This window comes from Cornus florida, unplaced genomic scaffold (assembly GCF_030987335.1).
Source record: "Cornus florida cultivar Cherokee Brave unplaced genomic scaffold, ASM3098733v1 CherokeeBrave_3.0.0_Hap2_Chr11, whole genome shotgun sequence".
NCBI classification, from domain to species: domain Eukaryota; kingdom Viridiplantae; phylum Streptophyta; class Magnoliopsida; order Cornales; family Cornaceae; genus Cornus; species Cornus florida.
This window is the reverse complement of record NW_026775581.1, coordinates 72565047-72578220: the sequence shown is the minus strand read 5'-3', so window position 1 is coordinate 72578220 and position 13174 is coordinate 72565047. Positions and strand designations below refer to the sequence as shown.

Here is a 13174-nt window from a genome sequence, read left to right as displayed (position 1 = left end):
CCAAATCCACCGACTCCAAATTAGTGTACACCATACGCCTCCATCAACATCATTTCAAATACCTTCTTTAGACAAGCACACGTGTATAAATTAAGCCCAAGTCAAAAGGTGGTCTACCTAAACCCATCATTTCTATCTTCATCATTATAGCAACAAATCAGCCACGTAAAGAACTCAAAGAAAAAAGGAAATTTAACCAAAATAAAATCTTCGGTGGGCCCCGCCCCACCAATTCCGTCCACACCATACTGCCCCTTTTTCCATCTGATATATATATATATGTCTTATACAATGTACAAATCAAGTCCATCTCTTGACACAAATCCTAGTGGGTCCCAAAAACAAGAAAAAGCCATCATCACATTTCTCCTTCACTTTTCCATTAAACTGACCTGCTTTCTCTTTTCTTACTGCATTTCCTTATCTCTTCCCCACGTGTTCAATTCAAAGTAAACAAAAGCTTTCTCCAAAAAAAAAAAAAAAAAAACAATTAATGAGACATGCACTCACATTTCCTTCTCATCTCTCTCTCTCACACACTCACATATATATATAAATAAAACAAAAACAAAAACCCACTCATTTTAATAAATAAATAATTAATTCAAACAATCTAAAAATCATAAAATAAGTAAATTAAATTTTTTTTTTTAAAAAATCGGGTCATCACAGGCGCCTTTTTGGATAAGGACAGATCTGAGATATTTTGGGGAAAGAGACAAAAGTGGTAGGTAGGGTGGTACAACAGGATAAGATGGAATCTTTTCGATCGATCTAAGTATTGTTGGATCGATCGAACTTTGTGGGATCTTTGGATAAGGACAACAAGGCTTGGATCCATCTTGGAAAGTTTAAATCGATAAACTTTCGATCGATCGAAGTATTCTTGAGATCGATCGAACATGCTGATTTCCACACTTTGCTTCATTCTGCTTCCACTTTGCTCATTTCTTCCATCCAGCTTGAGTTAGCTTCTTTTAAGCTCTTATTTGACTGAATTAGCTTATTTTGGGGATAAGCACCTAAAAAGGACAATAACATGAAATTAGTCTAAAACGGAAAATTAAGATAGATAAAGGTCCTAAAATACCTAAGCTTAAGGGCTTTAAATGCGCACTTTTCAGCGCTCATCAATTAACTAATAAAGTTAAGTCCTACTTATTTTCCTGTCAGGTCAACAGAAAAGTTAGATGACATATTATTAAAATAATATTTGGATAGGTTATTTTGATGGTTGGGTAGAACGGATTTTACATATATAATTATATGTCATGATATGAGCTTAAGTCTCAGGATCAGTGGTTAGAGTGCGTATATTGCCAGGGATGTGTAGCTGGATATAATGTAGTTGTGTACCCTGGTAGGTCTAGGTACTCATGCCCACTATATGTGCGTTTTGCATGTTGCCAACTATTCAGGTTGAGACAACTCTATAGTCTAGTGAGGTTCATTTAGTGTGTATATATCTATATACAGACTATTTAGTTATTGTTGAATTAATTAGGATGTGTACGTGTATCGGGTCTCTGTTTGGGATGTAGTAGATTAGAACTTGTTTGTGAGTTTGACCCACCATTATTTTTCAGGTGTTCGTCAGTTCCGGTCTTAGAGATTGTTCGTACTGAGCAGAGACAGTCATTCACTCTTCCGACTCTACGTAGGACTCTTCCTCATGTTTTACTTATTAGTTTTATTTCAGTTAAGATATTATTAGGGGTCCACAGTATGGATTCCCGAGTTGTAGTTTAATTAATTATTAGTATCCGAGGATTGGAGGATTTTATTATGAAATTTTTAATTATTATGTAGTTAAGGATTTTTTTAAAATAAGGACTTATTATTTAGTTCTCTTCAACTTATTATTTATTTATTCCTTTATTATTCTTTTTGTATTCAAATGCTTGTTTAAATATTAATTGTTTGATATCCCTCGGATTTGTGCTCAGACTTTATCACCCGTGACTCTAGAATCGAGAGGTGTCACAGGGGGGTAGAGTTGGTGACCCTGAAAGAGGTCCGAGCCCTCTGTGCTAAAGGGAGGTCACTCTGATCAAGACCACCTTCAGGCATTGGTCTTTTCCCCAAACTCCTCTCTGAAACGCCAGCCTGGGCTGGAGGAAATCCTCCATTGTTTTGAGAAGAACCCCTAACATCCTGAGTATCATCTGGGGAAGTTTCAGTCAGAATGTCAGAGGGTTCATTGTTTGGCACGATAGGCTGAACTTTAATAGAGGTGGACGCAGAGGGCCTAATGGTTGGATGCTCAGTAACTTGAGCCAAAATCGGGGCAGCTGAGGTTGCCGTTGTGGTGACTGGTGCAGCTGAAGGAGTGGGAGCAGAACGTCTCCTCCTACTGAGAAAAGGAATCTGGATATTCTCTATCGTAGATCCAAGGAGGGATATGTCATAGAGATTGTCAGAGATGAGCAAGTCAGTGGCTAAGGGGATGTTGTTCAAAACTCTTTCCTTCAAAATGTCAAGCCTGTCCCTGCAAATGCTGTAAACCAATTCTCCATGAGGAATCTGAAGGCAGCTACAAAGAAAAGTGCAAAAACTAGGAAAGCAAGTTTCACAATGACAATTGGCTAAATGTTTTTTAGGTTTCTTGTATTAAGGAACAGAGCACTCTCCAAAAGTGGTTGGGATGGGGAAAGTCTGAGAGAATGGGGTTCGCCAATTCCCACTGACCCCAATTAGGTTTTGCCTCCAACCCTTTTCGAAAGATAGCTTGTCCATATAGATAGATCGTTTCTCGATGGGAAAAAAGTGGAAATACCTTTCGCTATTTTTATTTTTTGAAACTCGGTAGCAGAGGAAAAGGTCTATGGTGTCTAATTCAAGATTCCTATCACGGTTTAAAATCAAAATGACCGATATTACCCTAAGGAAGTTAGGGTTAACCTGAAGGGGAGTAAGCCCTAATTTATTGAAGACATAGCAGAAGAACAGGTGTAAAGGAAATCTAATCACACTCAAATGACGAACCAAGAAAAGAATCTCCCCAAGAAGGAGACCTTCGCCGGAACTCTCATCCAGACCCGTGGGGTAAACCCTAAGGGAGACATCGTTGGGGATGTTATTCTTCAAATGAATAGCATCCAAATCAGGAGGAGCCATTTAAAAAGAAAGGGGGAAAAGAGGTCTCTAAGGGTAAAGTTCTGTTTTTTTTAATAAAGAGTAGCAAGAGAAGGGAACTAACCTTGGAAATAGAGTTTGCGAGGCACCCAGTAACAAAGCAAAAATCGGATCGCAAAGGTAAAAGCTCGCCGGAGAAAGCAAATGAGGCCCGCCGGAGAATACAGGTAGGAGACAAAAGTGAAAAAGCTTGAAGAAAGACAAAAAGTGACTGACTGGGGTTTTTTAAATGAAAACGACTCGACAACTGGGAAGCTACAGTAATAATGGTGCAGCAGATCTTGAAGTACGATCCTCTGAACCAACCACTCGCTTACCCACATCATCACTCCGAGCCGTCATGCCCTGATTGTGTCTTTTCGATAATCCCACCCTAATTAATTAGGGAGAGATTATGGGGGCAAATGAGGATACGAAAGGTGACTTGGGCCGGATACGATTCAAACCGTTGAGAACAGGTTGGGCGAGAGCAACCACCCCGAACCAAGTATTCATTAACCAGGCCCAGGACTAGGGAATCAAGCTGAAAGCCCGACTCCAGAAAGAGGAAATTGAGCCCATGACCAAGAAGGGCCTAGGCGATCGGCCCAGTGTAAGAAGTTAGTTAGGAAGCTTCTAGAAGATCTGTAACAGCCTATAAATAGACTGAAAATAGAGGGAAAAGGGGTTGGAAAATATTTGAAGTGTAGGGATACTCCTTCCGAATTGAGAGGGAAAAATTCTTGCATCTTCACTCTCGTAGTAGTGTTAATTAGCAGGTGATACCACGTCATCTATACTTTTGGCGCATTAAAATTTTTCTTGGACAAATCATACCATTTGGGCTAATTCCATTAGAGTTACATGCCAGTCTGTCTGATCCTTATATATGAGATTCAATTTGTAATAATGTTGCATATTTACATTGGGTAATGACTCTTTTTACAGGTAACCAATGTTATTATTCATGGTCTAGTGATTCACCATATTCGACCACACACACCTGGTGCTGTAATGGGTCCAGGCAAAAAGATGGGGACCATGGATCGCATAGATGGAGATGCAATCAGGTTGGTTACATCTTCAAAGGTATGGATAGACCACAACACACTATTCGAGTGTGAGGATGGTCTGATCGATGTCACTCGTGGTTCCACAGGGATCACCATCTCAAACAACTGGTTCAGAAACCACAAGAAGGTCATGCTTTTGGGTCATCATGATGGATTCTTGAGGAACAAGGACATGAAGGTCACTGTGGTATTCAACCATTTTGGTCCCAACTGTAAACAAAGGATGCCAAGGTACATTTTATATGTCAGAGGAAATTCTTGTGATTGAACCATGACCAATAAATCAAAGCTATAAGTGTGTGTGTGTCCCAAAAATCTCATGATCATATGGAAAATTAATTTGCAGGGTTCGTCATGGTTATGCGCATGTAGTGGACAATCTCTACCAAGGATGGGGATTGTATGCAATTGGAGGAAGCGTGAATCCTAGCGTAAAGAGTGAAGCAAACCTTTTTATCGCACCAAACTCCCGGAACAAAGAGGTAAAAAAATAAATGGTCTGCTTGGTTTAGTTTTGTAAGAACAGTTTTTCGTTTTGAAAACAAAAGAAACAGTACAAAATTTTGTTGGTTTCTGAAAAGCGTTGTCTGAAATGGGTATTTTTTAAATTCTTGATAATTGTGTTCAGAAAACTGAACCAAACAAAACATTAACATAATTTTTTAGAGGCGCCTGTGATTAAGTTCAATGACATTTGGGGTGAACTTATTGTGAAATTGATGATGTTGAGTGAAGATAACAGAAGATATAATAATTAGCAGCAGCTATATATAGAGATGCAAAAAACATGCAGCAGTCAAGCTGGATTTTATACTTTAAGTTTGCACTTACAGAGTTAATAAGTTTTTGTACTTTTATTCATAACTCTAATGCTTAGTACATTATATATATATGTACTAAGCATTAGAGTTATGAATAAAAGTACAAAAACTTGAACTCTAGAATACATCGATATATATAGCTTCTTCACTGCAGGCTTACTTTTGGTTTTGTCATCTTGATTGAGGTCTATCATTCTGTTGTAATAAATGTCAACAAAGCATGAAGTAAATTTTATTTATATATATATTTTTTTTCTGAAAAATGATTTGACTCCACTAGGATATGGATTGCTTTCAATAGTGACTCGAAATGAATTGGGATCCTCTGTTGTACTCCATTGTTGCTGTACAACAGAGGATTTAGGCTCTGCTCGAACGTACCTTCGAAGCACAAATGGATGAAACTTAAAACACCAAAAGGTTTCTCTTATATGGCCTCTGAAGAGAAGCTATGGCAATGTTGGTTTGGATTCTTTTTGTCAAGTTGATTTTGAAGATTTTTTGTAAGAACAATGAGCAGTGCACTAGTATACTCAGTGTCACTTGGCTCACATTGTATGCTTTCATCTATACAACTGTGTGATTTAATTAAAGTGCATCAATTGTCTTGTTTCTTTTTGTTTTGCTCCCTATAGATTGTGTGTGTGTGTGTGTGTGTGTGTGTGTGTTTTGATAGTTGAGTCACATAGCCCTTTGTGATCTACACATCATCTCAGGAATCAATCAAAACTGTTTCCACGGTTCAAATCTCACACCAAGCCCCAATCTAATCATGCAAAAGGTCCTCTAAAAAGCTGATGAGAAAAGAGAACTTTATATACAAAAAGTCCATGCACAAGATGGATTGGCATCCACAAGAAATATGCTTAAAATTGAAATAAAGCCGAATCGATTTATTTTATTGATGAAATATTAATTATTCCACATAAACATAAATAAAAGTACCTAATGCACAGCTTTAGTGCATATTTGCTTATTTTGAGTGCTTGATAGATCATGAACTTTTTCTTACCCAAGCTTAATATTATCTACCCAAAGAATATGCATCTTGGTGCATTAAATCTATACTGATGGGTGATCTTGTGGATCGAAAATGCGATTGTGGCAGGTTTTGTCACAAGGGTAAGGGCAATCTATCTTTTGGAACGAACTCCGGTCATAATACCAGTCTCCAACTGCCTTTGCAATTGACTGCAGAACACATTTTTCAAACAAAGACGAAATTAATAAACAGAAAAGAGGGTGAAAACTGAAGAGAAAGCTTAATATATAGCATACATATATTATAACTCGAAAACAAAATAACTTTCATAAATGTGATAAAAGTAGTCACTTACAATACCACCCAGTGTGGGAGAATCACTCCTCAACCAGGTCTCCTGCGTTTCAGTTTGGCAGTGGGCGTAACAAGAGTTGATAAAGAGTCCTCTGGATGTAGAGCCGCCCAATCCAGACACTGCATTTAAAAATTCCAACCTGAAAGCTGAAAATAAATGCCAAACTAATATGTGAGATCTCCAAGACCTGCTATGGTAGAAGGGGAACAGAAATTGCATTTTTCATATTTCTTTTATTTTTCCCTCTAAATGACTATTCATATTTCATCCGTTATAATGCTCACAGAAGTAACAAATAGGACCTTTCGAAAACTAAATATTAATTCCAGATATTATATATATATATATATATATATATTTGTTTCCGTTATGAAAGTTAAGGCAATTTGCTTGATACCCTGGAAACTATAATTATCGAGAAGTACTAAAAATCAGAGAACAATCCAATCCAATACTCTAAAAAAAATAGAATGAACAGAGCGAAGGATGCCAAAGAGTCTACGATAGTGACCTTGCATGGTGTTTAGTTGAGTAGTTGAGCATTTCTCTATATCAAGCTTGCAGTTATGCCAGATGCCGTGTGGATCAGCAACACCCGGTGCTAAAATGTTCTTTATCTGAATAAGTATAACAGATCAGAGAATTAGTAAAAACTGTAGTGGACAACAGATCAAAAACTGGAGGGAAAGAGAACCACATCATGATGTTCTTCATATGTATTATAACCACTTTGTGCAATTTGAATTGTTTAAGGAATTCTCATTGTCCTCGCAAATTTTTTTAAACAGAAAATTTTGAATAGTTACAGTTCACATCCCCAACAACATTGTATAGTAATAGTGATAGTAGTTACTTTTCAGTTTTTCTTTTCTTCCACCCTTCTACACAGGAAAGCATAACACAAGTTGTTTATGGAACATAGTAAGAAAATAAGATACTTTGCAGAACTCCCCTCCACAAACAAATAAAAAGTTCTAATAATGTGAGAATGCCTCTTCAAACTAGTCTAACTGGCCAGGAATCACATTTATAGACAACACGTTAAATAGATTAATCGAGCTTCAAAGGTATTAAACTGTTCATAATCAGTATTTGCAATTTGAGAATATTTTCACTCCAATATTCTGAGGAATTAAAATGGAAGCATGCCTTCAAGAGAAGTTTCCAGCAAATTCACATTCTTTTGGTTTGCAGAAAAAAATTCAATAATCCTCTCAATTCAAGGATAACAGCTTCCTTTATTTTTATTTTTTTTCGTTCTTTTTTTTATACTGGGGAATACTTCCTACAACAGAATGTATGTCAACATCTCTTTCATCTCATGTGGATAATATAAGTCCTGTATTCCTATTTCCTAATGATATCTTTCCACAACCGCAGGACACTGATATGACAAAACGAAGAAATAGTGATGTTAGGAATTTTTCCAAGTATTTAGAATATTTTTACCCCAAAAAAGAAGTATGTAGAATAATAAATATACCAATTACAATAGCACACTCATCTCCCAATTTAAGTTTGTTTATCAAATAAAGCCCTAGTATTATAACAAAATAACCTAGTAAAGGAATCAATAAACAAAACCAAAGAAAAAAAATAAAATTTGGACACAAATCCCAGATTCACCAGCAAGTACAATATCTCGAGGAAAGTTGCACAGATATATGAAAAAGGGAACACTTAATTAGCAAATTTTGTATAGATAACCAGAAATGAGCTAACCTGCCATGAATCATAGGCTGCATTTACTAGGAAAAGTGGAGTTGAAATTTGTTGCGCCATGTATTGAGGGAAAAAGCACTGCAATATTGTTTTGATGTAATGGTACACTTGAAATGGTGAAGGGTTAACATACTAAAAAAACACAAAAATGAAGCAAATCTTACCAAACCAGGTCTCAGTTTTGAAGTACAGGATTGGGGCAAATTCTTTGCTGATCCCTGCAACATCAATAAAGAATAAACCACTCAGAAATCGAATCTCCATTGAGTAGAACAAGGAAGAACCTTGACCTAATGACTTAAACTATTCGGCCCGACAAAGGAGAAAAGATCACCACGTAGAGGGCTTCATTGTTTTATTTATAAAAAAAAAGAGCATAAGAAAAAAGGACTACAAATTAGAGGTCATAAATGACAAAAGCACAGCTAATAAAATTAACAAAAATATCATTTTGTAGAAGATCACAAAAGTCATAGTACAAACATTATGTGTATGTGAGAGAGAGAGAGTACATGTGTTGCCACTACTTCATTATAGAAGCCTTCAATGTGTTGTGCTCCAGAAACATCCTTCCTGTTGCAGAGCACCATTGTTTACTTACACAAGAAAAACAACAATTTCACAGTTATTGCATAGTTTAAGAAATCCGGAAGTCTGGATAGATAGTCCTATTCGAGGACTTACGCGTTGATAAAAAAGCCAGCATCTGAAAGGCATTTCACTTTAGTGCCCATGGGTACTAGAGATCGAAAGTTATCACAATGCAATATGGAAGTCAAGCCACCAGCAGAACAGCCAGAGAGAATAGCCTGTTGTAATAAGTTTTCAGGAGTTACTAAGAACAAGTAGAAAGAGAGAGAGAGAGACGATGATGAATATCAGGTGGCTCATACGTTTTCAGCACTCTTCATTCCTTTTGCTAATAGATCCTCAATAACAGCAAGAAAAACCCGTGCACCTCTGTAGTGAAGATTCGTAGCCTGATAAAAACTGGCACATAATTAGAAGTCCACAGGAAATGTGAACTGAAACTAAGATATACATTCAAATTTGAATAACTTACAGGATTGACTGCTTCCACATCACCGGTAAATGATGCCCCATCACAGTACCTGACCTTGATTCTGTTCCAATTATAGAAGTCTGGATATTGAAATAGATTTTAGTTTCTTAATTAGGACACAAGCTTGAGAAAATACGAAATTCAAATGGCAGAATGAGAACCAGATGAATTGAGTTGCACCTGGATTAAATTTTGGCTTGTTGCTGAAAATCCCAGAAAAAGCAACTTGCTTCGCCATTTGTTTAGACGAACCTAGACGGGTGTTCTTACGCGCAAGACAAGTTGTCGCATTGTTACACCACCCTCCTCCCTTAAAATCCACAGAAAAAATTTATTAAGACAAAAAAATTCATATTCATAAAGAGAGAAAATATTCCTTGTTGAGTACTGACTACGCATCAGGCATTTGAAAATGAAAATCTCATAAATACCACATCAAAGTGCACAATAATAAAACTGCAATATTGGTGTAAGAATTATCATTTTTGTTGAGAACTGAAAATCATTACACTCCACTCCATTCTCTCGCTGATAAAAATGCAGAAAATTGGGGGTAGTGTTAGAACTATACGGGATTGAATAGTAGCTTATGATTCAATACTTTTATCCTTGGCATGTACGGCCTGACACAATGTTAGAATTCTAGTTCTTTCAGAGTTTGTCTCACAAGGCCTTCTACATGGGAAAAAAAATAAAGAAAAAGAATGCTGCACAGCTTATAACCGAAGGACCAACCTCGATGTGAACCAACCAATTATTTATTCCAGCTCCGAATCCCTTGTCAATATGGTATGCTGGTGGACTCCCATCCAAACAAACTGCTTCAACATGAGAATTTCAAGCACGTAAATAACAAAAATTGTTTAAAGAAGAAGATAAAAACAGTAAATTCAACTGGTGTCTTGTTAACTGAAATTTTCACCTGCTCCTTTTGCCACAGCGTTCTGAACGTAAGTTATACCAACAAAGAATCCTTCTGTTTTCAGAAAAATCAGTAGACAAAATAGTATGTAGAACCATTGGACTAAGCTTCTATTGGCCATTCTGCACATTAGAACAAGAATCGTTAAAATATAAATTTTTTGAAAGAGAAACAGAATACTAAGAGAGGGGGAAGCAGAGTATACCACTCCGAATCATCAATGATATTGACTAACGGCTAACCTACACATATAAATATAGGTACACAAACATATTATATACATATAGAATAGGATCAATTTACAACTTGTGTAAGAATTTTTCTTTTTCTATCCAGATGCTTGATTATATATTGTTATCTATTGGAAATAATATGATTTGGAAAGACTATGGAAGATTGGTTGGAGTGATCATCCATCGACTGACTACTAATAATTCCCGTTCACATCCATCACCCTATGTGTAGAAGCATCCTTTTGGGCTTGTATGTAGTGGTCGTATATGTTCTTGTTTTACTCTCTTAGATCTATACTTTTCTTTTTTGACCTCGTTTAAAGCTAATCTTAATTTGTTGTTTCCAACAGATTTAGAATAATTCAAAAGTGGTTTGACCATTTCTTGTGTTCTATGTCAGCTGTTGGGCATGTTGCTGGATTAGGCAAAGTCTAAGAGAGTTTTAGATGAAGCCCTTTTTTCAGGGACAGTTTCATCGCCAAACCTATATTGTTGTTCTTTCATTTCAATTAAGTTGCGCATTTCACAAGATTCTTGTGCACCAATTTAAAAAGAAGGCTCAAAAGATTTTGGAATATTGATAGTAGTGATTCATAGGACTGATTGCAATACAATTTCCATCAAATTAATATCAATGATTCATATTTAACACATGTTTTTCTATTGCTTACATGCTATATTATATGTGCACGGATACAGAATAACTTGTGAAAAATAATAGAGGAAAATAACTAAAACAGATGTAATTTATATAGTTTTCTCTCTTTAATTTTTAATTTTATATTGTGTGTTTGTCATACATAACAAATCTTAAGACACTCAATCAGCTGTACTTATGTGTATGATCAATCACGGAGCGTGTAACTCTAGCACCATCTCCTCCTCCTTCCACATGGGAGGTTGGGAGTCGTCAAGTGTATGTGTAACATTCCAATATCACAACAACAACAACAATAATAATACTTGTGATACGCAAAACTCTAATTTCAGTAGGGAAGCTATATATATCTCAAATGACTATGAATTGTGACAAGGATTACAAATATGACAAGGCCGTTTAATCTAACAGCTGGATTGTTAAAAAACCAAAACATATGATAAGTTAGTGACTGGCAGAACGGAGCCAGGATTTCAAGTCAGCACCGTGCAAAAATATATATATATATATATATATATATATATATATATATATATATATATAACAAATATAAATATAAAAATTTGAAGAGTAAAAAGAAAATTTTAGAAACCACAAAATTTAGGAGAGCATTGTATAAATTTTTTCATAAATATGGAAAAAATATAAAAAATTACTACATATACAGCAGGGCCAGGCTAGGGGCACGCGCCCCCGCACCTTCATTGGCTACTGTGATGGGTGTAGAATTCATTTATGCTATGTTCCACAGTATGGAATTGGTACATTGGAATCGAAATTGAAGGAAAATTAGTTCAAAGTTCCCAATGCACCAATTCCATGCTACCGAGTATACATTAATTGTTTCCTAGGAATACCAAAATCCCTTCTTAGCTTATTATATAAGTATCTTTAAAAGATCTTAAACTAAACTCCGAAGCTCCCGATTGAAATGACAGAACAAATGAGAAAAATTGAAACCAATTTCTCAAAACATGCTTTCCAATTCTCAAAAAATAAAATAAAGTAAAATAAAAATAAAAAACTCCCACATAATTCTAAAGCATATATCAATGATTTCCATATTAAAAAAATAAAATAAAATTACTTTCCCACATAATTCTACCTATATATGCAGTATATATTAATAATTTCCATATCCAATATTACCCATCACAAATAAGGAGCCAGAAAAGCTCCTTCAATTTGGTCCCCTATAGCTTAGAACCACAGTACTCATGCTCCTTTCTACAAATAAATTCTGCATATATATGTGTATATATCTATCATATATATAGATATGGCAATGATTTCCATATCCAATATTACCCACCACAAATAAAGAGCCTAAGCTCCTTCAATTTGGCCACCTACTCATGCTCCTTTCTACTAATTAATTCTGCTATATATATATCATACATACATACATATATATATATATATATAGATATAGATTTGCCGATACAAACATGTGTGTGTTTATACTATACAAAGGAAAGTGGTAGTTATAGATATATACCTGAAACGGGAAGAGAGAGAAGATGCTAAGGTGGGAAATCCAACGGGCTCTGCTTTGATGAAATGTGAATCAAACCCAGTTCAGCATTTTGATCTTCGGAGCTTGTTTTTCAATAAAGCTTTTGAACCAACCACCAACCGAAGTGGATGGTTGGTGACTGTAGCCTTGAAAAACAGAACTGAGAGAGACTCAGAAGTGCCTTCTCTTCACAACTCTTAACAAGTACTTAATGAGAAGTGCTTTTTATATACCTGTACAAGAGAGAGAGAGAGAGTGTTTGGTTTAGGGAACAGAAAAGCCAAGAATCGACCGACACTCATTCGCTCGAAACCCAGTAACAACCAAGAAATCCATTATTATACTCTCTATTTTCGGTGGACTTTATTCGACCCGACCCGAGCCGCTAAAGAAAGGACCGAATCTTATCGATTTACGCGCTGTTCATTAAATGAGCGACAGGTAAGTCTGTGTCTGGAGTCTAGAGAGAGAAAGTGATGGACAGTGGAGAGAGAGAAGGAAACTTATGACGTTTGAAAGAAAAAATATTCCACTATAGTAAATTGGAAAATGATAGTAATAGGACTTTCCAACCTCACAAATTTTCCTGTACTTCACATGAATTTTCTCAAACTTCCAATCAAATTTTACTTTGTTTACTATTTTTTTTTTTTTTGTTATTAATTTGATGTTGACACATATTTGAATTTAAGAAAATATTTTTGTTTCCGTTTTT

The 13174-nt window shown here is 35.8% G+C and overlaps 2 protein-coding genes across 2 annotated transcripts; one reads left to right on the top strand and one right to left on the bottom strand.

Annotated features, from left to right (window-relative positions):
• Nucleotides 1–2976: 2976 nt before the first annotated feature.
• LOC132281284 (probable pectate lyase 16) lies at nucleotides 2977–5694 on the top strand. Its single transcript, XM_059783001.1, has 5 exons — nucleotides 2977–3045; nucleotides 3177–3302; nucleotides 4063–4418; nucleotides 4534–4669; nucleotides 5289–5694. Exons 1-5 carry the CDS (start codon nucleotides 2977–2979, stop codon nucleotides 5307–5309), a joined length of 708 nt encoding a protein of 235 aa, XP_059638984.1. The 3' UTR covers nucleotides 5310–5694.
• Nucleotides 5695–5880: 186 nt separating this feature from the next.
• Nucleotides 5881–12724, bottom strand: LOC132282306 (pectin acetylesterase 8-like). The gene is made up of 13 exons (XM_059783926.1): nucleotides 12442–12724; nucleotides 10053–10174; nucleotides 9866–9948; nucleotides 9311–9440; nucleotides 9131–9210; nucleotides 8961–9047; nucleotides 8752–8876; nucleotides 8580–8640; nucleotides 8232–8285; nucleotides 8068–8145; nucleotides 6857–6962; nucleotides 6346–6491; nucleotides 5881–6199 (listed from the first exon to the last, which is right to left on the bottom strand). Exons 2-13 carry the CDS (start codon nucleotides 10171–10173, stop codon nucleotides 6071–6073), a joined length of 1200 nt encoding a protein of 399 aa, XP_059639909.1. The 5' UTR covers nucleotide 10174; nucleotides 12442–12724; the 3' UTR covers nucleotides 5881–6070.
• Between the last annotated feature and the right edge of the window lie 450 nt (nucleotides 12725–13174).